Here is a 27,360-nt window from a genome sequence, read left to right on the forward strand (position 1 = left end):
AGTTTATCAACCAATGACAAAAATGATTATGCCATTTGTATCAACATAAGCAACCCAAATGGTATAACCAGTCAGCATGAGTTTCTTAATCTGCTGTTAACAGATTTTCACATCAGTATTCTCAGCCCAAGGAAAGTAGGGATCAAAAGAGTAAATAGTTCTTTCATACACAATAGAGAATCTATTTGTTTCAGATAGTAAGGCATTGTTTAATTTCATACACTCATGAGTGAAATTTTACTATTGTCTTCAGGCTCCTAACAGTATTGGCTTTGGGAAAGAAAGTGAAAGATCCATGATAATGACCAAATCAATAAGAGATGACATTCCTTCAACCCAAGAGAGTCTGGTCAAGTGGGCTTTGGACAATGGCTGTAGTCCAGTAACATCATACACAGTGGCTCCTGTGGCTAATAGATTTCATCTTCGGCTTGAAAACAATGGTAAGTATGATTTTTTTTTTTTTTTTTTTTGTATAAAAAATATCCCCCAAATGAGTTTTCCAATGAGGAACTCTCATTTCAGCTTATATGGTGCTGTTTTTCTGTTGCAAATTTTAATGATTCATTCACTACTTTACGCTATAAAGCTTAAAGTTATGTAGAATTGTGCTAGATTATTTTGGGGAAATTATCTTTAATATAGATTTTTTTGTAACAGAGTTGATTGCGTGTTGGAAAACTTAGTTATAGATCACTTTTGCTGTGCTTATATTAAGGATAAATTATCCTGGGTTCTTTTCTCAGAGGTGCCTAATAATCACTTTTGGCTGATACACAGAGGGGTTGGGCCTGCAGGAGAGAAGTCTTAGTTCAGGCTGGATCTTATAGGAAAATAGTCAGAAGTACTCGTGCTTTCTCATACTCATCCAGAGGGAATGCAGGAGTTATTATCCCACTTTGATGGAGGAGAAAGCAGAGGCTTAACAAGTTCTTAAGGTTCTCCAGAATCTGATCGGTAGTAAGACTTGAAACCCAGGTTTTCTGATCACCAGACCTCTTGCTTACCACACAGTACCACTACTGAGTGCAGTGCCGGTAGAATGAAGGTTAGGAGTACAGGTTCAAGTCCCAGCCCTGCCATTTGTTCACTGTTTGGAAGTTGCTTAACCTCTGAACCTCAGATTCCTTCTCAGTCATATGAGGGAAACAACAGGCCCACCTCGAAGGGTGGTTGTGAAGGGTTTTTTTTAAATCAAAGTACAAATTAAAAACCTCCAAACCTCTGACTTCTTTTGGACCCATACAACTGTGCCATCCTTTTCAAAAAAATAGTATCTAAGGAGAGCCAACATCCACTGTCATCCTTATTCCCAACTCCCACTGAGATGGATACGTCAGTTGGCTTTGGATAGTAGATGTAGAGAATACTGGGAAAAAATTTTTTTCTTTAAATTGTTGAAAATATGACAGAATAATGAGTATGGATTGTATGGAAATATGTCTCTCCCTTTGAAGGAATAACTGCCTAAGCAACTTTTTCTTTCTTCCTTTGGGACTAGGTTCTAAAAGGCCAGGGTACCCAGATACGTGTTAGAATTTAGCACTCAAAAAGGAGGTAGCAGGGCTTCCCTGGCGGCGCAGTGGTTGGGAGTCCGCCTGCCGATGCAGGGGATGCGGGTTCGTGCCTCGGTCCAGGAGGATCCCACGTGCCGTGGAGCGGCTGGGCCCGTGAGCCATGGCCGCTGAGCCTGCGCATTTGGAGCCTGTGCTCCGCAACGGGAGAGGCCACAGCGGTGAGAGCCCCGCGTACCGCAAAAAAAAAAAAAAAAAGGAGGTAGCAAAATCATTTCAAAATACCAATACTGTTTCAAGAACTCTTTAGAGAAACTGTTCTAGAGAATCTCTAGATTCAAGGAAAGTATTTCATTGGCATTTGAATGGAATAATATTGTCCCACATAACTTATTCAAATAGTAGATTTGTATAGCTTGAAGGGCCTTAGAAATCATCTAATCCAGTGGTTCTTAATCTTGGCTCCACATTGGAATCACATGGGGAGCTTTAAAACATAATGATTTAAAGAGAGTTCAGTTTTTAATTGGCCTGGGATGCAGCCTGAGCTTAGGGATTTTCTTTTTTAAGCTCCCACAGCGATTTTAATGTGCAGCCAAAGTTGAGAACCACTGATCTAATCCAACCTCTTAATTTTAAAAATTGGGAAACTGAGGCACAGAGAGGTAGGCCACTTACCCAAAGCCATTCAACCAGTTAGAAAGAACATCAGCACTAGAATTCAGGCTTCCAGGCTCCTCATCTCTTTGATACATTGCTTGTTAAGAGTAATTTTACACATGCCCATTCTTCGCTAATTTCTCCTGTTCTTGCCTCTAATGATATGATTGTGGCCTTGCAGCAAACACTGATGATGTTTTGCCTTCTTCTCTTACCAGCAGAGGAGATGAGAGATGAGGAAGTCCATACCATCCCTCCTGAGCTACGGATCCTGCTGGACCCTGGCAACCTGCCTGCCCTGGACAACCCCCGCATCCGGGGAAGGGGAGGCCAAAATGGAGGTTTCCCCTTTCCCTTCCCCGATATCTCCAGGAGAGGCTGGAAGGAAGGGGGAGAAGATGGGATCCCTCGGCCAAAGGACCCTGTCATCCCCAGCATACAACTGTTTCCTGGTCCCAGAGAGGCCGAGGAGGTGCAGGGGAGCATGGATGTTGCCCTGTCAGTCAAATGTGACAATGAAAAGATGACTGTGGCTATAGAAAAAGATTCATTTCAGGTGGGTGCAGTTTCTTAAAGGAGAGAAGGGAAGGCTACCTCCCTCCCCATCTTGCCTCAGCCTGTGTTAGTTATTTCCAGCTCTTTCACTTTTGAACTCCAGAGATTTGATACTGTTTTCTCAGTTGGATGGGCTCACTTCCCCTTGGCTGTGATTCTCACCCGGTTCCTGTTGTTTTCAGTGAGGGGGGTTCCAGATCCTTGTGTGTCAATATTTTGCTATTGAATTTCCAAGGCCAACAAACACAATTCTGGGGCTGTTGAGAGATGGTAGGCTGAGAGGAGGTAAGGGGGGAGGGGAAGTGCAGGCCTCTAGCAACTTGCAAGGCCTGGACTTGCAACTTGGAAGACCAAGCAAAATGTGTTAACTGCACGCTGTAGAATGGCCTGTGGGCCCCCCTTTATGTCTTCGGTCGTTGTTGTTTCAGGCCAGAGGCTACTCTGGGATGGAGCTCACCCTGTTGGATCCCACATGCAAGGCCAAGATGAATGGCACCCACTTCATTTTGGAGTCTCCCCTGAATGGCTGTGGGACTCGGCACCGGCGATCAGTCCCTTATGGTGTGGTTTACTACAACTCCGTGAGTGTTCTCCAGTACAAAGCTTTCCCTTTGCCAGAGCCTTGCTGGGTGTTACCTTAAAATTAGTCTTAAGACTTCTAGGAAAGTGAGGAGGGTCTGAACAAAGCCAAGTGTCAGTTCTCAACAAAATGGGATGTAGTATGACCCTGAACTCTTTTATTTGTTTTGTTGGTGAGTCTGTGGGAGCTGGGAGGCCCTGTTTTCTCGGCTGGAGCATTTGTGGTGATCTTTCCCACCCTTCCTTCCATCTCCTCTTGGCAGAGTTTCACTGGCAAGGTGATTATGACTTTTTTCTGGCTAAGCTGCAGGCTCGGATGGCCTGGTCCACAGAAGGATAAAATCCAAGCCCTTGGGCTATGAGTGAGCACCTCCATACAACTGAGCTAACCAGAGCTGTGGTCTCTCTGGCCTCATCTGAGTCTCGTCTAGAAGTAGGAGAACTTCTCCCTCCCTCATGAACAAAAGAACCAAAAGAGAGAAGTCTGAAAAGGTCATTCAAGAAAGTGCTAAATCTCTCTCCATCTCTAAGAAAGACCCTAAATTGAAGAAAATCTTCCATTTTTGAAGTTACCCCGAGAGAGATTCCACAGATTCCCCCAATGATAATCCATTGCAATAGCTACCCTTCACTTTCCAGACATGATTCTTGTCAGAATCTTGTCAGAACAGATTCATCTAAATCTGTTCTTATAGAGATGGACACTAAACAGTGAATGTTGAAAGAATTTGAACATGAAATTTCAAAAGGACTTTAAAGTGATAATTTTGAAATTTGAGTTGTACTTTGGATGGTAGAAATAGCTTTGACATGGTGTGTGTGTCTGTACTCAGCGCCTACCCCAGCTTTGGCTTGGCATGGGGAGACCCCGACTCCTCTGTTTATTCCACTGCCAGTCAACAGATAGGCTCAACCTAGCCAGAGAAGAGACTGGCTCTCTGGTCAGTGTGGCTCATGTGGAGACTGACTGTCCTGTGAGCCAAGGTTATTGTTCCTCAGACAATCTTAGAATGTTTGAGCTGGAAAGAGCCCTAAGCTGATCTCATTCAACGTCCTCATTTCACAGGTGAGGAAATGGAACTCCAGGGAGTTAAGAGACTTGCTTGGATTTGAGAGACTAGTTAACAGTAGAGCCAGGACCGAATCCAGCTTCCGGACCTCTCGTGCACTAATCTTCCCCCAACTCTAGGTAGTGGCAGTTACTCTCCCTTTGTTACTGAAATCATTTATTAACCTTTGACTTCTATGATGAACCCTCTTCTGCCAATTCCAACACTAATTTTCTTGCAGTTATCCAGTTTTTCCAGATGTAATGAATGTCATATATTACTGGTATACTTGATTTTGGAATTTTAAACTGCTATCTAAATTAATGCCAATAAGAGGCCATGGTAATCAGTCTGTTAAGTAAAAAAAAAGTGCCATCTGCCTCAGGAGAGAAAGGTATATTCATTCATTCTTTCTTTTTTTTTAAATTATGATCGGGTAAGTCATAACCTAACTTACTTCAGTTGTATTAGTACTTTCTTTTGAGGGCCTGGTAAAGAATAGAGAGGCAGTTTTCCTTCATTTTCTTCCCATTCACCTCTTCAGTGGCTACTTTAACTATTTCTTCCAGTTATAATTGTTTGTAGTAATTTTCAGGCTTAATATGTATTTTTGTTTTGCAACATATTAAAAATCTAAGGACGTGGAGTGAAAAATCAAACAAAAAGTATAACTGTCCTATATATGCAAAGAAATTAGGAGTTAATTTATGGAGTCCTGGTCCTTGGGTGAATTTTTTCATCTTATCTGGAGCTAACCTAGGAATAATCATTTCAACCAGTGTTAAGAGAGGTTGTCATGGCATAAAACATGATGTTCTTTCCTGCATCTATACACCATACAAAAGATATATTGGGGGACTTCCCTGTGGCACAGTGGTTAAGAATCCGCCTGCCAATGCAGGGGACACGGGTTCGAGCCCTGGTCGGGGAAGAGACCACATGCCGCGGAACAATTAAGCCCGTGCGCCACAACTACTGAGCCTGCGCTGTAGAGCCCGTGAGCCACACTACTGAGCCTACGCGCCACAACTACTGAAGCCCGCGTGCCTATAGAGCCCTTGCTCGCCACAACTAGAGAAAGCCCACATGCAGCAATGAAGACCCAACGCAGCCAAAAATAAATAAATAAATTTATTTTAAAAAAAAGATATATTGGGGAGATGGAGGAGTGCAGGAGTAAAAGTAAGGAGAGAATGGCTCAATAGTAAACATCAGGTCCTTTGCTTCTAACTCAAACCAAACTTGATCAAATCTTGACAGATACAAATTACAGGACTCCTTGGATTAACCAAATCAGTATTTCTTAGAGTTTTCAATATAAAGGTTCCTAAGGAGACGCCCTTCCCACCCCCCACAGTATAGGGGGGCCTATTGACAACCCCATCCAATCCCATTTCAGTGTCTGGTGTTTTCCCACTGTTTGAAATAATTTATATTTTTTCACAGGGGAAAATACGTATTTTACTGTAAATCTTAATTTGAACATGCATTGGGCTTCTTCGTTTTTTCATCTCTTTGAGGATGAAGTCCTAAAAATACTTGAAGTTGGTTGTTTTTTTTTTTAAGTCAGATTTTCAGTTTGCCTCTGAATTATTACATGGGTGTTTGTGTGAGGTAGAACCAAAGGCATGTGATTTGGTGTTTTTATAACATTGTGCTTTCATTGCCTTTTAGATTGTAATACAGGTTCCACCCCCTGGGGATAGTAGCGGCTGGCCAGATGGTTATGAAGATTTGGAGTCAGGTGATAATGGATTTCCGGGAGATACAGATGAAGGAGATACTTCCTTCTTCAGCCGACCTGAAATTGTGGTGGTATGTGTTTATTTGTAGTAGGTAGTTTGTAGAGACCGGTGTCTTTTTGGTCAGCTTTAGTCAGGGACTATTGGAAAATAAAATCAGATGTTAAAGGCTAAAGCTCATAAAGCTACAAGCTTCATTTGACTGTGATTTATCTCCATCTGTGTTGTTGTGGTTTTTTTTTTCCAGTTTAATTGTAGCCTGCGGCAGGTGGGGAATCCCAGTAGCTTCCAGGACCCACCCAACAGAAATGTCACCTTCAACATGGAGCTGTACAACACTGACCTCTTTCTGGTGCCCTCCCAAGGCGTCTTCTCTGTGGCAGAGAACGGACATGTTTTTGTTGAGGTGAGACCCAAATGTTAGCCTTGGGCTGTTAGGTTAGCACAGATTCGTAGTAGCTTCTGCGCGTGAGTGAAAGCAGCTAGGGCAGACGTCTTCCTGCTCTTCCTCACCACTTTGACCAGCTCTGCGTGAGGGCGTGGCTTAGAAAACGCTCCCACGTCGATTTCTGACCAAAGCAGGAAATTTCAGGATTCACTACGTTCATTCTAAACGGAGAGAGTAATTTGTAGATGAAAAGATGAATGTTTTAAAAAATCAGCACTGTGAATTCTAATAAAGCCCTGTCCTTACTTTGTCCTTAGCATTTTTGCTAAGGACAGTTGTTCAGTAGCTGCAGTATCAGAATTAACCAAAGAATATTTCAAACCACCTCAGAGACTATCTTTTAAACTGTGGATACTTTTGAGTGAAATACTGTGTGTTACTGTATCTCATGAAAATTGCTTTTTCTAGATCATCTCCTAAATGTATCTATAAATTCATTAAAACTATTTCCTATATATAACAGTAATAACCACACATAACATAAACCTTTGGAATGACTCCAGCATATTAGGTAGTGATGGTAATAACGAAATAACAACAGCTAACATTTATTGCAGATTTATTTTGTGCCAAGCTCAGTTATAAGTATTGTAGTATTTTACTCTTCAGAGCAATTCTGTGAGACAGGACTATTAATATTCCCGTTTCGTAGATGAGGCAATTGAGGCACAAACTTGTCTAAGGTCACACAGTTAGTACCTACTAGAGTTCAGAGTCAGAGTTCATGCTCAGACCATCTGGCTCCAGAGCCCACACTGTTATCCACTGGATGCTATCGTTTATCCTCAAAGTACCACTTGAAAGGGGGAGAAAATGTTTTATCCTCAAAGTACCACTTGAAAGGGGGAGAAAATGTAACCTCTTAGCAGTGCAAATATCCAAGTTCACAGATTGGACTCCAGAGAATATCAATATCCTCATGGCCCCAGAATGTCTGCTGGTCTTACATGGAAGTCATCCTCTGTTGAGCTGATTTGGGTGTTGAGCAGCAAGCTGGTGTTCTCCTTCACTGTGGGAGGAGGGAGAAGCTTAAGGGGCCAAAATGGGATACTTCCATATATTAAAAGTGACTTCAGTGCACATATTTCTAGTTAAGAAAGACAAATAACTCACATTTGTACTGATGCTGGGACGGAGCCCACTGGCTCTAGACATTTTCCTGGATCGTCTCCTCCTTTTTGATTCCCTGTTCTGAGAGATCTTGTCTTTCTTTGGGTATACCTTCTTTCTCTGCTGGGGAAAATATACTGCTTTCTACATGCTGTCCCTAATCAGAGCTCTCCCCTAATCCAAGATGCGTTGTTTTCTTCTTGCTTTTCCGGCTGCACAATCCACGTGTGTGGTTGGTCAGTGGTTCGCTGTTACACTGTGGGTTTTAGGGGTGCTGCTTCATTGCAGTTTGTTCTTTTCCAGATGTGTGCCTGGTTTTGCCAGGCTATGGCGTTGCTGCCTTAAATCTTCCTCATGTATCCTACCCTGGGTGTTTTGGGTTTTCTCCCCCACCCTGCCACCCCCAGTGTTGGCTTACTTGAAATTCATTTTCTTTTTCATTCTTATTTTCCCATTTATATATCATCTGTATTGTTCATAATTAAATTTAATCAAAGACATGGTCAAGTGATGGAAAAAAGTGAACCAAATCCTTTTGCGATACCATTTTAAATATCATTATACATCATAATAATACATTGAAGAGAATCTGGGGAGGGGGAAAATGGTATAAACTGCTTTATTTTAAAGTTGTTTCAAACCACCTGAAATATGAGAGAGAATCTGTAAATATTTTGCTAAATAGGATAGCAGCCATGCCTAGTTCTTGTTTCCCAGTTTGGACTCCACTGCTAATAATAAAATTTTTATTTGGGGAAAGTAAATAAAACTTACCCAATCATTGGCTTGGTCTAAAGAACTATTTCCATGTTTCTTCTCGTGGTCATCCTTATCACATCCCCTCCCAGAATCTTCTATTTCCTCTAGATCCTAGTCTCTTCCTTTAATCCAAGACATTATCAGCTTTGCCACCTGGTCTTTGGTCATCCTTGGGTGATAGTTGGTCACATAGGTGGCAGCTTTTCTTTTAGTTCATTTGTCTTGGGAAATTAAAAGAATATATTTCTATATATAACCCCCCAAATTTAAATCTAGACTGATACTATTAATAACAGCTGGCATTTCTTAACTAGAAGGGAACTGTGTTGTGTGCATGTAATTTTGACTTTACGGATTGTCACAATCACTGTATCTAGTCAGTGTTAGTGCCCTCGTTCTGTGGGGGAGAAACCAAGGTTTAGTGCTCACAGCACGTGAGCAGCAGAGTCCTGCCACTACTCATTTCCGGTCCATTTCAGAGGAAAAGACTTGTTGACAATTTTTTTCCTCTCATCGAAACAACTTTTTGGAATACCTTAGATATTCTGCCATTGCATACTTTCTTTGAGATTAGAGAAGAGGTTTACATTTCTTCTGTCACACATTTTTGCATTGTGGGTTCTGAGTTCATGTTAAAGGCCACTTTTTAAAATAGAGTATATGTAATTTGCCATTTTCCCAAGATTAAATATCTCATTTTTGGAAATACTGTAAAAATAATGAAGTGTGAATATTTTCAGACTACCAAATACTACTTCCTGGAAAGACTTCTTACCGAGCACCCTCCCTGGCCACGTCATGGGTGGCTTGAATTGACCCTGTAGCTGTAGTGAAATAGTGAAGAGAAAATAGATGGTCTCAGAAGACCTGGGCTCAAGTCTTGGTTTCACCCAGTGTTTGTTAGATATGATTTTGAACAAGTCAGCTATCCTGTGTGTTCAGTTTTTCCTCCATTTATAAAATGAAGTTGAAAATATTTATCTCATAAGACTATTTCTCAGGGATTAAGCTTTAAGGCACAACAAAATGTCATTATCACAGTCATCTTCATTGTTTAGCATCTTGCAGTTAACCACATAGGGATCTTTCAAAATAGTGCCGTGGCCTAAAAGCCCCATGCAATGTCAGGGATTTCCCCTGGGTATTTCAGAATGGAAAGTGTGTTTATATCTTCATGCCTTTGAAAGGATTCTGGGGCTATTGGCCTATGGTTGAGGACCAACTTTATTTCTAAAGTGTTTAAGTTTATTTTGATCCTGAGTTTAGTCAAGGAATGAGGCAATAGAGGGGAGAGGCAGTTCACACAGTGATGCATGTGTCACCAAATGGAGGACCCAGTCTGGTTTGAGGATTTTCGCTGAGTTCAGATTAGTTGAGATTTGAATTGGTAGTTGAGATGAGAATTGAATTCTGTTTACTCTTGGCCAAATACTACTTCCTGTTTCTAAAGAAAAGAACCTTAACAAGGTTTGGACATAGCCCATACAAATGTTTTGTAAGAGGGAAGTGTAAATGAGTCGGAAACGTTTCCAGATTAGATTTCCCTTAAAACACCCTTGGGCTTAAAGAGTGAAGGGAGAGTACTTGGCAAGGTCTGGTTTGGACCTCTGAGAAGCTGGGACACTTCGCCAGGCCCATGATCGCCACCAGATTGCACCCTCCCCGACATCCAGCCCCAGAGGCCAGCTCTGCCTGCTCACCATGAACCAGGACTTCAGGTCAATCTATAGCTTTACTGCGATGTTTTAGGCTCAGTCTGACTTGCTGCAGTTTAGAAGTTTGGTCTTCCGTGCCTAGTTTAAATAGATTCTACCTCTGTCCTCTAATTTTTGAGTAATTTTTTGTGTGTGTGTGTGGCACACGGGCCTCTCACTGTTGTGGCCTCTCCCATTGCGGAGCACAGGCTCCGGACACACAGGCTCCGTGGCCATGGCTCACGGGCCCAGCCGCTCCGCGGCATGTGGGATCTTCCCGGACCAGGGCACGAACCCGCGTCCCCTGCATCAGCAGGTGGACTCTCAACCACTGCACCACCAGGGAATCCTCTGAGTAATTTTTTAAAAGAGCTTGCCTTACAGGTGATACACTATTAATGACATTAGGGGCTTTGCCTACTGGTGTTTTGTTTATTTGGGAAAATCCACTTAGGTGCATGATGTACTTTTGTTTTTATTTCCCAGAGGACTTATGGGAGGTTGAAGAGACTTATATATCTTGTATTATAGACTCTTCCAGGCTGGGACTTGAACTAAATAATTCACTGTATCATCTATACCAAGTTTAAAGGAAAACATATGTTTCTTCAATTAGTGTGTGTTACTTTTGTAATTAGAAGGAAGACTATATGGATATGTTAGGAAAGTAAAGCGATGTCTCTCATCAGAAGGGCCGCTTTGATATGTTACCCTTGTGCCTAGAGTGAAAGTGACATGCTAACCTGTTTCTGAATTGACCTTTCTGTTCTGTTGTAGGTGTCCGTCACCAAGGCTGACCAAGAGCTGGGATTTGCCATCCAGACTTGCTTTATCTCTCCATATTCGAACCCTGATAGGATGTCTGATTATACTATCATTGAGAACATTTGTCCTAAAGATGAATCTGTGAAATTCTACAATCCCAAGAGAGTGCACTTTCCTATCCCGCAAGCCGAGATAGATAAGAAACGATTCAGCTTTGTTTTTAAGCCCATCTTCAACACCTCCCTGCTCTTTCTACAGTGTGAGCTCACATTGTGTACCAAAAAGGAAAAGGACCCCCAGAAGTTACCTAAGGTTAGTGAGCCTTTATCCATTTGTACTGTTATTTTGACATTTTTAGGTGAGGCAGTGATCTACCAGAGAAGTTTAATCACAAGTTACAGCAGGTTGAGGTTTTGGGTTAGGGAACTGCCCAGTTGAAGCCATAAAGTTCATGTTAGCAGGGAACTGAGTTTTATGGAGTCTTAGAGAATAAATCCTGACAGTATGATTTTTTTTTTTCCATGCGTGCTACTCAGTAGTATCTTACAAATGATAAATCAAGACTGTTTTCCACTGAAGGAGAGGTCTGGCTTTATCTTTGCTATTCAGATAGTATCCAGTGCCAAGAGTACAGAGAGCCGAAGGACAAGTTCAGTGTGAGGATTAATTTTTCCAGGTCCCGCTGAGATTTGTATTGCAGTTGTTTTTTGACCTTCTCTGTGTGAGTTATAAGGTTGACTTCTCTCATGAGGACTTCTAAGGGAAACTAACAAATATTTTAATTTTTCTTGGTTTCTCATCGGTTCGTCATGTTCGCCTCATGTCACTCCCCACATTGAACCAGTACATTCTATTGCCACAACAGAAATCAGAACCCTTTGACCTTGCAGGCGTGGCCAAGGTAGGGGGGATCAGCAAGGGTAATTACCTCATCATTTTGGCCTTGTGCACAAAGGGTATCTTCTGCTTAGTTTTGTTTCTGTGATCTGCCATAATTATGTATAATTTCATATGTGCATTTATTTTTTAGATATCTCACACAGTGTAAGCTGACTTCTATTCCTTTTATAATCACATATCAATTAATGTCTAAAAGTCTAATAATCGAGTCATATCATTAATAATGTATCGTATGGATGGAATTTTCTCACCTGATACATAGGTTGTAAGAGATGGGTGTAGAGGGAGAAGGAAAAATTATTATTATTGGATGGATTACCATTGATATGAATCCTTTGCACTGTTATATTCCCCTGGGCATCCATTTCTCCATAAGACCATAGGAAATTTTATAATACATTTGAAAATATAGCAAATCTGATTTCATAGTCCTTAGGGAGTACATATATATACAAGGTGATTTAGGCTGTGTTCTTTAGGTTGCCTTTGGAAACATTGGTGCCTTAGCTGTGTGGACCTTCACTTTCCAGTGGCCATCAAGGTTGGGGTGTAGTGGACCATGGTAGAAAACCATGCAGAGCTTCGTGCATGGCTGGGACCCAGAGGATAACTTTTAGGAATTAGGAATCTAGGAGGGGAGGCCTGGCAGTTACCAGGGGTCTATACTGATGGCTGTGTGGCTGTTACCTTTCAGTGAGCCTGGCCTGTGGCAGCCCAGCTTCATAGTGTGTTAATCTGTGAAAATTAGTCCTAATATTTCCTTCCAGAACATTCAAAGGAGAGTTCTAAGTCATAGGGGATGACATGAGATGTGACCCTAAGCCTAAAGTCGCTATTAAATCCAAGGCAAGATAGAATGGAAAGAGCATGGAGGACCGAGAAGGAAGGCCTGCTGCTTACCAACAGGACATTAGCAAGTCCCTGACCTCTCAGAACCTGCGTGTCCTCATCTGTACCATTGAAGTAATAGTACCGGCTTCCCTCCTGGGTAGAGGAGCAAATGAGACGGTAGATATGATGACAGAGGACCATTTATAGAGCTGTTACCACTGTCCCTCTGTTTGCTGCCTGTGGTTAATATTTCCACATTCCTGTGAGTGCTTTCTATGACAATAAACAGAGTCAAAGAATCTTCTAGGAAGAGTTCTCAAAGATAGGTGAGTCCAACCCTGCCCATTGCTGATGAAATTGAGGCCAGAGAGTTCAGTGTCTTGCCCAGGGTCTTGCAGTGAGTTTGTTGTAGAATCATAGACTCTTGCTTAACCAAAGAACTAGTAGGAAAGTAAGAAGGCTTTTCCTAAAATGCAAATCTTTTCAGTAATGATTCCTCTCCACAGAAAATCCATTGTTTCCCTTTACAGGAGGGCTATTGTAAAGGCTTTTCTTGTTTGTTTGTTTGGGGGGGTGGGGAGAGGGGGGGAGTTGTCTTCTTATAACATGTATCTGACTTTCATGTTGCCTAGAGCAGCAATGACAGTAAAGCTACAAGTCTTTGCTCTTTTGTGATTGGAAGAACTGGAAGCTAATTAACCTTTCTGGGTACCTTGCTGTATATAGACTTCTAAAATAATTGATATGTTTCTTCTTCCAACAAAAGGGAATGAATGTCATTGACATTAGGGTTTTACCCACTGATGGGCATAGATAAGGAACCAAAGTTATTTTAAAGAAAAAGGTAATGGAAACAGATACACTAGGCTTGGGCATGCCGGTTCTAAGTTTGGAGCCTTACAATAGCTAGAAACAGCTGATCTCATGGCCTCCACACCTGGGCACAACTCCCCAGGACTTCATTTTGGAACATTAAAAGCAGATGACCCTGGAAAGCTTCATTTTGCACGAGCCTATACCAGAGTTAAAAAATCAAACGTACTCAACAACATGATTATCTTTTTGGACAACAAATGTAAAATCTGTCACCCTCATAATGCAATACATGAAGTTTCCCACAATCACAAATCACAAACATGAACCATTTATGTGAAGCCAGCTTGGTGAAGGGCCAACATTCGTCATGTAGTTTTTTTATTTTTCAGACTAAATAACACTAAAAGCTCCAGTTGTTTTGTGGGAAGCCGTCCAGCCATGTTTGCATCTTCAAGTGCAGCTGAGAATACACTGGGCCTGCTCTCACATCTCCCAGATTATTTGTGGATCTTTGAAACTCTCCCAATGTCCTGTTTTTCTGGGGTAAACAGCTGTGAGCTGTCTGATAAGGGGCCACAGGTCAGCTGTGCAGGCCCTTTTGAGTGACCTCCCGACTCTGCTTTGCTCTGCCTCTCTGCAGTGTGTGCTTCCTGATGAAGCCTGCACCTCGCTGGATGCCTCGATGATCTGGGCCATGATGCAGAATAAGAAGACGTTCACCAAGCCCCTCGCTGTGATCCACCATGAAGTACAACTTAAAGGTGCGTTTCAAGGAGGCTCAGTCAGAGAAGCCTGAGGGCTGCTCATAAAGAAGCTTCAATACTGTAAATCAAAGTCCACTTGTATTCAAAAGATAAATTAATAGCCAATTAGTAACTTTAGAATAGAATTCTTTGCCCAAGGAGTATTTTATTTAGTTGGTTCTCCTGCTGGCATGCGGTTAGTGATACATTTGCAAATGATTTCCTTATTTATTTATTTATTTTCCCCTTTTTGGCCATGCTGCACGGCATATGGGATCTTAGTTACCCAACCAGGGATCGAACCCGTGCCCCCTGCAGTGGAAGTGTGGTCTTAACCACTGTACTGCCAGGGAAGTCCCAATGATTTCCTCTTTAAATATTAGATCAAAGTCTAGGTTGTCTCCATCACATCACGATGTTACTCTCCCTTGCATGCAAATATGCTTCCTTGAGGAAGCATAGGAGAGGGTTAGAGTTCCTGCTGGAATTGCATGTAGTCCATAGCCCATTTTTCCATGACCTACTGGTAAAGGTTGTACTGGCTGCAAGCTATTAGAGTACTTTTTCAGGACCGCAGATGCCTTTGGGGAGGGCACTGTCTATGTGAACACCATCCATCTTAGGTGTCACAGCCGAAAGAAGGCTGAGAGCTGTTCAAGTGCATTTTTATAATTTAGTTTTTAGAATCTTATGCACAGCTCTTGGCTTTCCCTGCTAGCTGGCTGTGGCACTTTGGAGCTCTCCCCTTAGGTCCTGGGGTTTCATTTTCTTTATCTGGAAAAAGAGGGGTTTCGACCAGATGACCCCCAGAGGCCTTTTCAGCTGTACTGTTTGAAGAAGCAAAACCATTTTTCCTTCATTTCCCAGCCCTCCTAAAGTTGGTGTGAAATGTACACGTGAGATGTTTATTGATTCCTCATCAATGTTTTTGTTGTTGTTGTCTGTTTTACGTTATTAGGTTATTAGTTGGTTTTCAATAGTTTGAAACAGCTATAACAGCCTCAGTCTTTCTAAGTGGATTGCCGAAATAGTTCCTTGTTTTTTGGGTCCAAGGGAAAGAAATAAGAATAAATTAACTGTGTTGCAAAGTATATGTGACAATTGGGCGACAGCTGGCTCTGTTTTGTGCTATGAAAGTGGTTTAACAACAGCAAGAGCTACCTCTACTCCATCTGTTACTCTTACCTATTTTGAGAGAGGTCATTCTGCTGGTAATTGAAGGCAGCAGCTTGCTTTTTCCTGTGCCAGACAATAATTAGGCATCAGTACTGCAGCCGTATAACTTCCAGTAATTCATTCATCCATTCTTTTAATTCTGGTGGTATTTTTCTAAGTAATTCCTCTTTTATTTAAACTTTGTAATTATCCTGAAAGGTCAGTGTTTTCTTTACATAAAAGTTCAAGAGTAAAGTTTTACCAAATATCAAAGCAATTTCATGAGATTTGCTAATTGAGAGTAGATTTTAGTGGAGAAGCATGCAGTGAAGAAAGTTTATTGCTTCGGTTTGTTAAACAAATTGAGAAGGTTAGACTGTAGGCTGGCTTCCCAGAGCAGAGGCTGTATGCAAATGCTCTTTCTAACTTTACACTGAATGGGGTAGGTTTTCTGGCAGTTTTTAGCTTTATGAGTGACTCCTCTCACCTTTTATGTTTATTTTCCTTTGACTCTAGAAGCATTTCTCCTCAATGCAGGCCACTGGGGTCTGTGCTTTCCTTCTACCTCTCAGTGATTTGGAATAATCATTTATAAGGGGAGTGTGGCCATTTGCCTGATAACATTGGTCTCTTTGAAAAATAACAGGATCATGAACGTTCTTCCTGCCAGACAGTCTAATGTGTTACTGTAGTAAGATAACATACTATAGTATCTCTGGAAGTGGGCAGATGTCTTGTTGGGAATAACTTTGGGGGTAAAAATTTCCCAACCAATGGGATGGTTTACTGTCTTTTTACTATATGGGTGCTCTTTGGAGACTGGGCCAAAGTTCTAGCTCTCCCTGGACATTTGGTCCATCTTATTTCTCAACACTTGGGTTTTCTGGGGCAGCAGATAGAGGTTTTCAACTTCACAGCCAGCCACAGGGCTGCTCTGTGACTACCACTGCCAGTAGCATGGACACATTTCAGGTGGTGTTTCTTCCTTCTGTGGACAGGGAGAATAGGCCATCTAGACTAAATAAATAATTCTGGGTCCCTCCTCTGGGCCACTGTTTTTAATGGAACTTTCCTGAACCTTGCAGCACATCTTTGCTACCTTTGATATCTCAGTCCCTTGGGAACCAACATTGGATTAGAATTCTTTTGCTTCTTAAATTTTCAATAATAGATGATGATGGTAGTGGCAATGATGGAGCTGGAGATGATGGTAATGATGATCTAACATTTATTGAGCATTTACCTTAGTACAAGGCTCTGTGCTAAATGCTTTATGTGGATAATAGTATATGATCCACATAGCCCCCCCGTGAGGCAAGTATAGTATAGAGCAAGGATGGCCAAGGCATATAAATAAATGGTGGGTCTGGGATTCAAATCAAGGAACTTTGATTCCAGAGCCTGTGCTCTTAAACCCTATGCCTTGTCCTAGAGGGAGGTTGATTCTAGTTTTTAATAAAAACTGCAAGCAACATAGGCATCTGTCTCTTCATACCCCTCTTCCTGGCCCCTTCCCCTGTTCATGGCGCATCACACTGGTATGCAAGTTAGCACCCAAGTACTCTAATAATTATGAAATGAAAAGAAGCTGAAGAATTTACACTATTGATACTATGTGTAAAATGGATAACTAATGAGAACCTACTGTATAGCACAGAGAACTCTACTCAGTGCTCTGTGGTGACCTAAATGAGAAGGAAATCCAAAAAAGAGGGGATATATGTATACGTATAGCTGATTCACTTTGCTGTACAGTATAAACTAGCACAATATTGTAAAGCAACTATACTTCAATAAAAATTGAAAAAAAAAGAAATGGGTTTAAAGGAAGAGGAGAAATGCAATAATTTGAGAAAATTTCTGTTTTCCAGCAATATATTTTATTACTTATTTTAAGTTTTCATTTTAATTTTTATTGATTTTTAATTATAAAATTAATACCTATTCATTCTAACAGTTGATGCAATATTAAATGTATAATAAAATAGGTAATAACTAGTCCTTAACCCACACCTGGTTAATGAAAGTTAACAATTTTTGTATCCTGTGTATATCTTTCCATCCCTTTCTCTATGCTCATATGACCGTATACAAATAAATAGAATCTTTTCATTTTCAAAAAAAAAAAAAAGAATTTAAGGAAAAAAGTCTGTTTCCCCCAAAGGGTTAAGATGTTGGGAAACATGTAAACTGTTTAAGAGAGTATTAAAGTTTAGGACAAGTTCTGTGACTTTGAATTGTAACTCACAAAAAAGCCCAGGAAACGTGAATAGTTTATGCAGATTATGGTTTATGGCAAAACAATTAAAATCGTTGAGATGGTGCCATCCTACCATATTTTCTGAAATATTTTGAAGTATAGGCACGTTAGTGCTGTTTACTTTGGATGCTGTGATCACTTTTTACAGCATCTGAGAACACGTGGGCTTACATAATGAAAGTGATCACACCACGTCAGTGATATTTTTTAATGGTGAAAGGGAAAAGTAATCATCTGAGATTTAGGGCATGTATATAAAAAAAAATTGAGGACACAAAAGAACATCCCCAAATTTGCCATGATTTATATACAATATATAATTCTTAGCAAGTTAAGTGTTTAAATTACTGAATTTTCTCCATATTTCTACCACATAACTTTTTTTTTTTTAAACATCTTTGTTGGAGTATAATTGCTTTACAATGGTGTGTTAGTTTCTGCTTTATAACAAAGTGAATCAGTCATACATATACATATGTCCCCATATCTCTTCCCTCTTGCGTCTCCCTCCCTCCCACCCTCCCTATCCCACCCCTCTAGGTGGTCACAAAGCACCGAGCTGACCTCCTTGTGCTGTGTGGCTGCTACCCACTAGCTATGTATTTTACACATAACTTTTTAAAGATTAAAATGTGCTCAGGACAGTACCTGGCATATCATGGGCACTCAGTAAATGTTAATTTCCTTTCCTTCCTCTTAACATCTCAGCCAAACTGGGGTTTTTGCGGGGGATTAGAGGGGAGTGGAAGGGAAAGTTGTGAACGTCAGTTGGAAATTAATCCAAGAGAGGCGTTACTTTTTGGAACACATTTGATTTTCCAGAACAAAAATAGTCTAAAGCACCAGCCAGGTTTTGTCCTCAGGCTGAGGTAGAGATGAGGGGAAGCTGAGTAGAAAGATGGTATGAATGTTTAATTAACAGACCAGGACATTCAGTCTCTATCCAGTAAGGAAGAGATATCATAGGGGTTTTTTTTCATTCAATGTGCTTCACATTTTGAAAACTTTTTACTTTAGAAAAGTTCAAATATAAACAGAAACAGAGGTAATAGTAGAATGAACTCCCATAAACCCTTCAATTGGTTTCAACAATTACCAATTCATAGCCAATTTTGTTTTATCACTTCCTGTCCCTGGATTGTTTTGAAGAAAACCCAGACATTTCATTTTATTCACAAATATTCCAGTATGCACCTTTAAAAGTTGAGACCCATCAAAGATCTCAAGTAGAGGACCGATGGTCAGATCATTTAGGAAGGCTACTCTGAAAGCAGCATGGAAGTTGAGTTGCTAGGGTATGTATGCAATAATAAGATATATATGATATTTATGGTTATTTATAATGGAAATGTTTATTGAGGACCTACTACATGCTTGGCGTATAGTAAACAAATTTTCCTATCTTTGAATGAAGGCTTTACAATCTAATGCACTACTGATGTTTTGGGCTGGATAACTCTTTGCTGTGGGCGTTATCCTGTGAATTGTAGGATGTTGAGGAGCATGCCTGGCCTCTACCTACTAGATGTCCTTAGCAAACCCTTCCACCAGCAGTTGTGACAACCCAAAATGTGTCTAGACATTTCCAAATGTCCCCTGAGGAGCCAAGTAGGCAAAAATCACCCCCAGTTGAGAACCACTGATCTAGTAGAAGGATGCAGATAAGTGAATAGGCAATTGTAGTGCCTATTGATATTGAAAGAACCCAGAGAAGAGATTAATTAATTTGTTAAGAGTGCAATAAAGTTAGTAAAAAGTATATCTTCAGTGGCCTGCACAAGCTTCTTTGTCTCCCCATCCTTCCTTCTGTGCCAAATACTAATAGATGTGAGTGCCTGTTAGACACCTCATTTCCCTGTGGGCCTGCCTGGTCCTGCCATGTTTAGGAGAACTGAATTGAAAGCCTGAGGCCAGAAGCTGTGGTCAGTTACTCATGCATAAGCCCAGAAAGATCCCTTTTATGAAAACCATGCCTAACAGTCTGAGGAGGGAAGTTTTGGTTCTGGAGCAGACCAAAGTTTGCTCAGAGTATATGAAAAGATTTAATTCAGAATGTTGATTATAGTTTGTTCTGTGTGTAAAGAAATCTTTACTGTTAAAATTCTCTTTACAGTAATAGCTAGGATTCCTTTCTTGCAATCGTACCCTGAAACCAAAAGTAAATATTGTTCTGTCCACTCTTTTCCTTTCAGCATGCCAAATCGATCATAGGGTTCCGGTGGAGATCAAACTATTTTAGTTATACTCAGGGGTTATTGGGAATTTTGGAACCCAAATGTTAGAGGATAAAATCCTTTAACCTTGTATCTGCAGCTTGTGCTTATTATTGTTTATGCACAGAAAGCATGGAGGAACTTCGCCTCTGGGGAAATGAGCAACAACTGTTTCTGCTTAGCTCTATGAGGAGGCCCCTATTCGGGGTGGGGTAAGAGGATTAGGTCATAACGTAAATCCATTAAGAATTTTAAAACAATGTCATCTATCACACAGGCCTTACTATAAAACCTACATTCTCACATCTGATGTCTCCTTAGGGGAGAATGATTATTTGAAGCCTCTTGGGGATTTTGAGTGACAGAGTTTAACTATGGGTGGTTGATTGAATGGAACTCTTCCCAGAAGTGTGTATATTTCTCGCATGATGAACGCTATAGAGACCTTTAAATGCCTTTGGACTTAGTTCAGCGTATCAAACCATTACTTCTTGAAGAATTTTGTGGTTAGATACCCCTACTTCATAGGACTCTTGAGAGTTTAAAATGAGAAAATGTAAGTGAAGGTTTTTTGTCAATTGTAGAACACTATACAAATGTACAAATGTAAGGCATCACTGTTGTTACTTTATTGCTGCCAATAAGGCTGGTGGAGCCAAACTCCCAGGAGACAGTCTCTTATGTGCCTTGTGTAGTTGGTGTGTGTTCTGCACACTGAGATAGATTTTCTTAAAAACACACAGTTATTTTAATTTTCTTAGTAATTCTATTTAAGTATAACTTTCGCATATATCCTGATCTCAGGGCCACTACGCTGCACAACTCCAGGGGGCATCGTTCAGTTGTAGTGGCTTTGATTCATCCCATAGCATTCCTTCCCTTAGAGCTGGACCATGATACCCCATGCTGCAAGAATGTGATCAACCAGCTAAGATGGTTAATCCCGAGAATTTACAATCCTATCTAGCTTTTTTTATTTTTATAAACATCAACTCAAATGCTGCTTGTTTTGGTCAGTTTTTCACGTTGAGTTTTTTGCTTCCCTATGGATTCCAACACAAGGTGTGTGTTCCTTTATTGAATGAAAATGGAGATGAAGAGAGGTCCTAAACATATCACTTTTAAACTCTCAAGAACAGGGGCAGAGTCTGTGTGAGGACTTAACACATTTTTTCTATAAAGGGCCAAATGGTGAATATTTTCAGGTTGTGGCTTATGGAGTCCCTGCCTCGCCTACTTAACTGCTGTTGCAGCGTGAAAGCAGCGGTGGACAATATATAAATGAATGAGTCTTGTTATGTTCAAATAAAACTTTATTTATGGAAGAGATTTGACTTTCATATAATTTTCACATCATAAAACCTTATTTTCATTTTTTTTAATGACTTAAAAATATAAAATTCATCTTTAGTTCACTTAAACAAAACTAGAGTGGTTGGCCGTTATATGCTACCCCCTGGTCTATGATATTCTCACTGTTGAGAATAGCATGTCACTATGCACAAGTACTTTCTTAATCAGTGCTTCCCCAGCTGAGGACAGAGCAACACTCACCAGTCATTTAGCTTACGGGGCAGAATCTGGAATCCTTGGTCGGCCCCTACCCTGATGCTTTCCAGCTCTGACCTTGGGCTGGTCACATGATAACAGTCTCAGGCTGCTCCTTGGTAAAATAGTGATAAGAATTCTTTTTCTGCCTCCTTTACGGGGTTGGTTGAAACCTCAGATGAGATTAGGCTTTCTAGCACTTTCTGAACACAAAGACATTGTATAGAAATGTCAAAGCATATAAGCATTTTCTTATAGTCTTACTCCAAATTTCCTCTATTGCCTTTATTTTCAAAAAGTGCATCAACATTCTAACCATCCTCCACCAAGCATTTCTGCTAAGGCCGTTCTATGCCAGGCTGAGCCCTGAGGATATACAGATGAATAAGATCTAGACTCTGGGGGTAAAAAAAAACTAAGAGAATTCCGATGTGATGTGGCACATTTATAACAGAAGAGGGAGGGAGTGAGCAGAGGCGGGAGAGACTTGTCCTGCTGGGGTGGGCATGGACTATGAGAGAATCAGAGAAGGCCTCCCTGTGAAAATGCCAGCAAAGCAGGTCTGGGAGAGGGGGAGTACTTGAGGGGATGGCTTGCAACTTGTGATGACATGGAGCCACATGGAGAATTGGGGGAACTTCACTACGAGGAGCCCAGCACGGGTGAGGAGCTCATGAGGAAAGGAGGCTGGAGAGAGGTGGATAGAGGGAGGCAGACCTCTCTGTGCTGTGCTAGAGAGTTTGGATTTTTTTTCCCCATAAACGAAGGGAAGTCATTGAGTGTTTTAATCAGGGCAATAGCATAATCAGCTCTGAGCTCTGGAAAAGTCACTCTGGGGGCACATATGGGGGGAGAAACATTTGGGGTGGGAGCAGTAGTGGTGACAAGGAGACCAGTTAGAAAAGCTCTGTAATAATGCAGATGCGTGATGAGGAGCTGAACGATAGGATGATCGATAGTATTAGGACGGAAGGATGAAGATGCCTTTACAACACTTGTGTACATTAAGAGACTTTTTTGAAAGTCGAATAATATTGAATACACTGGGCTTCCCTGGTGGCACAGTGGTTGAGAGTCCGCCTGCCGATGCAAGGGACACGGGTTCGTGCCCCGGTCCGGGAAGATCCCACATGCCGCGGAGCGGCTGGGCCCGTGAGCCATGGCTGCTGAGCCTGCACGTCCGGACCCTGTGCTCCGCAACGGGAGAGACCACAACAGTGAGAGGCCCGCGTACGGCCAAAAAAAACAACAAAAAAACCAAATATTGAATACACTGGAGAAACACAGGATTTAAAGATATTGGATCCTTTTTTAAATAAACAGAAAGGTATACACACACACACACACACACACACACACACACACACGAATTATCAGACTCAGATTCCTTAAAGGTGTTTGCCTTCAATTTTTCTTCAAATTGGAGAAACTGTACAATTGATCATTAACAAAGTACAGTGTTTAAAATTCCTGAGTAATCCATGTTATAGTCTTGATATCTAAAGAGGATAATTGACAGAGCTTTTACAAAGGAAGTATTTATTAACAAATAGAAAAGTGTCAGCCTCTGCTGAGATTTCGATGACCTTTCGCTTAGAACTTGGTTTCTCTGTAGAACGCATTGTGATTTATGTTTTTGTTTCAGAAACAGGTCCAAGCATTAAGAAACCGATTCCAGTTTCTCCACGTAAGTCTTTATGCAACTGTTTCGAAATAAAGCCTCCTGGGCTTTTATAAGAATGAGTTGGTTATGGAACATTTGCCAAACTTTGAGTTTTGATAAGAAGACTTCTGCTCTCATTCTCCCTCACCCCATTTTTCTCGAACTTACTTTTTTCCCTTCCGCTGTCATTCCTTCATTCTCCTTTCTTTTTTCCTCTCTACCTTTGCCATTTTAAAATATGAATTTGTTAACCCATTGGTGTGTATCACCTTAATGCGAATGTAGTAACTTTCTTAGTTTTAGAGAAGCTCATCGTCTGCGTACTTATATCGATTGTGATCTGAAAGCATTAACATACAGCTATGGGAGGGGTTTGCTTTATGTATCATCAACAGTATCTACCTGCTCAGAGAAGTAGTGATAAAGGAACTAGCTGCTATACCATTAAGACAATCACTAGTCCAAGGGGTGTTGAGAAGGCTTGTAAGACAAAAAGGGAGAGAGACCAACTGCTGCAAAATGATGCGTTGGAAATTATCTGGGCCAATTTCATTGCTTTATACAGAAGAAAACTCTAACCCAGAAGTATTTAAGTGACTTCCCCATGGTTATAATTGTCACTGAGGCAGGACAAGAGCCTGGGCTTTCTGGGTGTGCACCCAGAGCTCTTCTAGATAATGTTGCCTTGTGAGGAGAGTCTATACTTTTTTCCTCTTTAAGACTTTCCAGGTTAGTCTCCATGGCTGACCCCATCACATACATGTAAAAATCAGTCTGGAGAGTTCCTCTATGCTAAGTACTTTATAAACCATTCTATTAAGTGTATTATTTTAACAATATCATGGAATAGTATCATGAACCCAGAAAGAGATGCATATGGACACATTCTCTGGTACTCACCTAGTCTGATTCTCATAAATGACACCTTCATCTTTAGAATTTTAGAATATTTTCATTAAAAACTTTTACTCATGCCCCACTTTTGCATCTGTAGGCATGAAAAGACAAGTCATTTTTTTTTTGCGGTACGTGGGCCTCTCACTGTTGTGGCCTCTCCCGTTGAGGAGCACAGGCTCCGGACGCGCAGGCTCAGTGGCCATGGCTCACAGGCCTAGCCGCTCCGCGGCATGTGGGATCTTCCCGTACCGGGGCACGAACCCGTGTCCCCTGCATCGGCAGGCGGACTCTCAACCACTGCGCCACCAGGGAAGCCCAAGCCAAGTCATCTTTTAATATCTGTCCTACAGACTAAATTAGGTTGATGGCGGCTTGGTTCGTCTTAACCTCCATAGCGTTCTTCCCACTTCTTACTCCTCCTAGGGGATCCCCAGCCCCTTTGCAAACTCCTTTTGTTTACCCCCTGCCTTCAGCAGGTGAGGTAGTGCTGTCCCATTTTTTAGAAGTTAAATGAACACCATAGGGCACATGGCTAGAAGAGTAGGGACCAGGACTTGAGAATTTGGCTCCTTCAGAATCTTCTCTACCACATTATACTTTTCCTGAGCCCTTTCAAGTGCTGGGGCTGCTCAAGGGTCACCTTTGTCTACACCTGTATCTTCTACCCTGAAGTTATTGAATTTACATAGAGATCAGCTGGAGTCACTTCTGACTGGAGAGGAGCATAGAAACAGTATTGAAATAATGGGGAGACCCTGTACCTTCAATTTATAGTAAAAAAAAAAAAGAGAGACTAGATATTTTATTCCACCAAAAACCTCTCTCCCTTGGAAACTGATTTTTACTTTTTATAAGTGATTCAAAGAAGGTAGTTCTCTTAAATGAAAGGAAGTGTTCTATTTCTGTGGCCTAGAGTTAATTTCAAATATAAAAATCTTTGCCAAATTGAGGAACAGTTGGTTCTATTTATATGTTTTGCTGACCATAAAATTGACATCACTCCCCACTGAGGAGTATTTCCGTTCACCTTATAGAAAGATCATGGTTGGAAAAGTGTTAAAAAGTAAGTTGTGTTAAATGACACAATAGGTAATTGTTGAGATGGAGGGTTTAATGTGAGGAGGTCAGTGAAATTTTATAATCCATAGGAATAGTTTATCCTTATTGTATGTTTTCTCCTCACCACCTTTCTTCCTGTTATCTTTCATACTTTTAAATGTTCATGAAGGTATGTTTGTAAAGTGTTTGGAGTGTGTTTTCTATGTAGTGTCTTGTTGTTTTTTGTGTAGTGTCTCAGTTCAGCGAATAAGAAGCCATGAGTCAGATTTTCATAGAAGTTCACCTTATTTTCCCAAGCATCTTAACCTTTGACTTTTCAAGCCACTTACCATTCAAATAGTAGGTCCTCAGATTGAGACAATGAACCATAGACCTAAGGTTTTACAGAGTTGACAAATCTGATTTTTTTTAGTAAGTTTGTTGCTCAAAATAAATTGCAAACTGAGGGTATCTTGGAAATCTGAAAATTTCATTTTTCTCTTGAGAAAATATTTGCAAGTTACACATACAGTGTATTTTGTTGGAATCTGCTTTTTATCCTCAGATTTTATTAGCTGGTGCTCAGCCTTTCTGACAATACTTGTGAAACAATATAAAATTGCAGCATGTGATGCAGAGTCACTCAACGTATACATTGGTTTCTCTTCATTATAGCGATATTCCATGGTCTGGACACCCTAACCGTGATGGGCATTGCGTTCGCAGCATTTGTGATTGGAGCACTGCTGACAGGGGCCTTATGGTACATCTATTCTCACACAGGTTAGTGTGACTGTTGCATATCAGTTGGTGCACATTCCATGTGCCTGGCACACTATAGACACTCAGTGTTTCATTGCGTGGATGAATGGATGAAATAATGAATGAAAGAGAGAGAAAGTTCATTCCCACCATTTTCACATTTACGTATTGGCATGAATTGGGTTTTGCAAAAATATAATTTGCTTTAAGCAAATCTCTAAATTCCTTTTAGAAAAGGAATGTTTAAACTATTTATGTTAATTACATTTGAGATGTTGCTGAAGTCTAGCTGCTAATAAAGCTATTTTGTGGTTAGCGTTTAATTAAAGAAAGATAATGCAGACAAACTGGAAACATAAAACATTCCCCCAAAGCTAAAAATCAGAATAAACATATAAATAGGCAGGAAGTAAAAAAGGAAGCCAAGGTGCTGAGCACTGTCCACCAGAGGCCCTAATCAATGGCATAAACCAGAATTTCTCAACCTTTTTTAAATCCATACCATGTCTTTTTTGATAAACATAGAATTCTCATGTCTTGCTTGAAAATTATTTAAATTTTCAAAATATATTTTCATGAATTGTAAACAGATAAGAATGGTTGAAACAAAGCAGTTTGTTTTCAAGTTATGCTCTTCCACCCCTAAAAATTCTCATGTGCCTTTCTTCCTGCCCCTTACACCCAGTCCCAAGTTTGAAACATTCTGGCCTGAACAGAGAACCTGCTCTGACTCCAAGACAGAATGCAGGCCAGGCTCGGAGAGTCTGTCGGGCAAGGGGAAGGAACAAGTGGACTGCCCTTCTATTGCTTCTTTCTTAGGTTCCTTGCAAATATGGAAAGGAAAGACATGCATTTTGAGGCGTGTCTAGGAAGCTAGTTGGTATTGTCTGTTCTTGGATGCTTGTTTACGCTGTGAAGCTAGGTAAGCTGCTGGATTGATCATTCAGGTGAGACAGGCACAGACTTTCTGTTTAGAATTTCATTAATTCTCCATTGAACCAACACATGCCACGATCTTTGGCCTTACCTTGGCCATCCAACTAGCCAGGCTGAAACGATGACTGCTTTATAGGGAAGAGAAGCACGGAAGGGCGTTTTGCGAAGTCACATCTTAATCTTCATCAGAATCTTCCCTTCAAATACTGCATTCTCTGACTGACTTACTTTAAATTATGGCAGAAGGAGAAGAATGAACCCTATGTGCCTAGCATGGGAAAGTCACACAGTCCAAAACAAAAGTTTAGGAGTTTAACAGTAGGCTTTGAGTCCACAGATTCCTCGTCGGCATCCTTTGAGTGAAGCCAGTTACCCTTAGACAGCACAGGTTTGAACTGTGAGGGTTCACTTGTACGCAGATATTTTTCAATAATAAATACTACAGCACTACACGGTCCGCGGTTGGTTGAATCCACAGATGCAGAGGAACTGCAGATGTGGAGGGCTGACTATAAGTTACATGCAGATTAACCTCCGCGTTGTTCAAGGGTCAAGTGTATATTTCACGTGAGAGAAAGGAAATAAGTCTCTTAAGTTTAAGGCTCTGAGGATATATGAACATCTGTGAATCAGTTTAGGAATGTTCTTCTTCACGAACAGCGTATACAAGCACTGGAAGGCACAGTGTTTAGCAGAGGAGCATCTTAGAGTTAATAATTTTGT

General features: G+C 40.9%; 1 protein-coding gene across 5 annotated transcripts in view; it reads left to right on the forward strand.

The window, feature by feature from the left end:
- The window catches only part of TGFBR3 (transforming growth factor beta receptor 3), a 207,248-nt gene that overhangs the window by 167,756 nt on the left and 12,132 nt on the right, over nucleotides 1–27,360 (forward strand). For 2 of the 5 annotated variants that reach the window (XM_029228501.1, XM_029228502.1), the window contains exons 8-16: nucleotides 254–443; nucleotides 2,393–2,730; nucleotides 3,158–3,310; nucleotides 6,032–6,172; nucleotides 6,347–6,505; nucleotides 10,888–11,187; nucleotides 14,063–14,183; nucleotides 22,987–23,028; nucleotides 25,615–25,722. In XM_029228501.1, the coding sequence (XP_029084334.1) occupies nucleotides 254–443; nucleotides 2,393–2,730; nucleotides 3,158–3,310; nucleotides 6,032–6,172; nucleotides 6,347–6,505; nucleotides 10,888–11,187; nucleotides 14,063–14,183; nucleotides 22,987–23,028; nucleotides 25,615–25,722 (1,552 nt within the window). The remainder of the gene's footprint in view (nucleotides 1–253; nucleotides 444–2,392; nucleotides 2,731–3,157; nucleotides 3,311–6,031; nucleotides 6,173–6,346; nucleotides 6,506–10,887; nucleotides 11,188–14,062; nucleotides 14,184–22,986; nucleotides 23,029–25,614; nucleotides 25,723–27,360) is intronic. The other 3 variants (XM_029228505.1, XM_029228503.1, XM_029228504.1) reach the window with 3 other exon arrangements.

This window comes from Monodon monoceros, unplaced genomic scaffold (assembly GCF_005190385.1).
Source record: "Monodon monoceros isolate NGI ecotype Baffin Bay Population unplaced genomic scaffold, NGI_Narwhal_1 Super_Scaffold_18, whole genome shotgun sequence".
NCBI lineage: Eukaryota > Metazoa > Chordata > Mammalia > Artiodactyla > Monodontidae > Monodon > Monodon monoceros.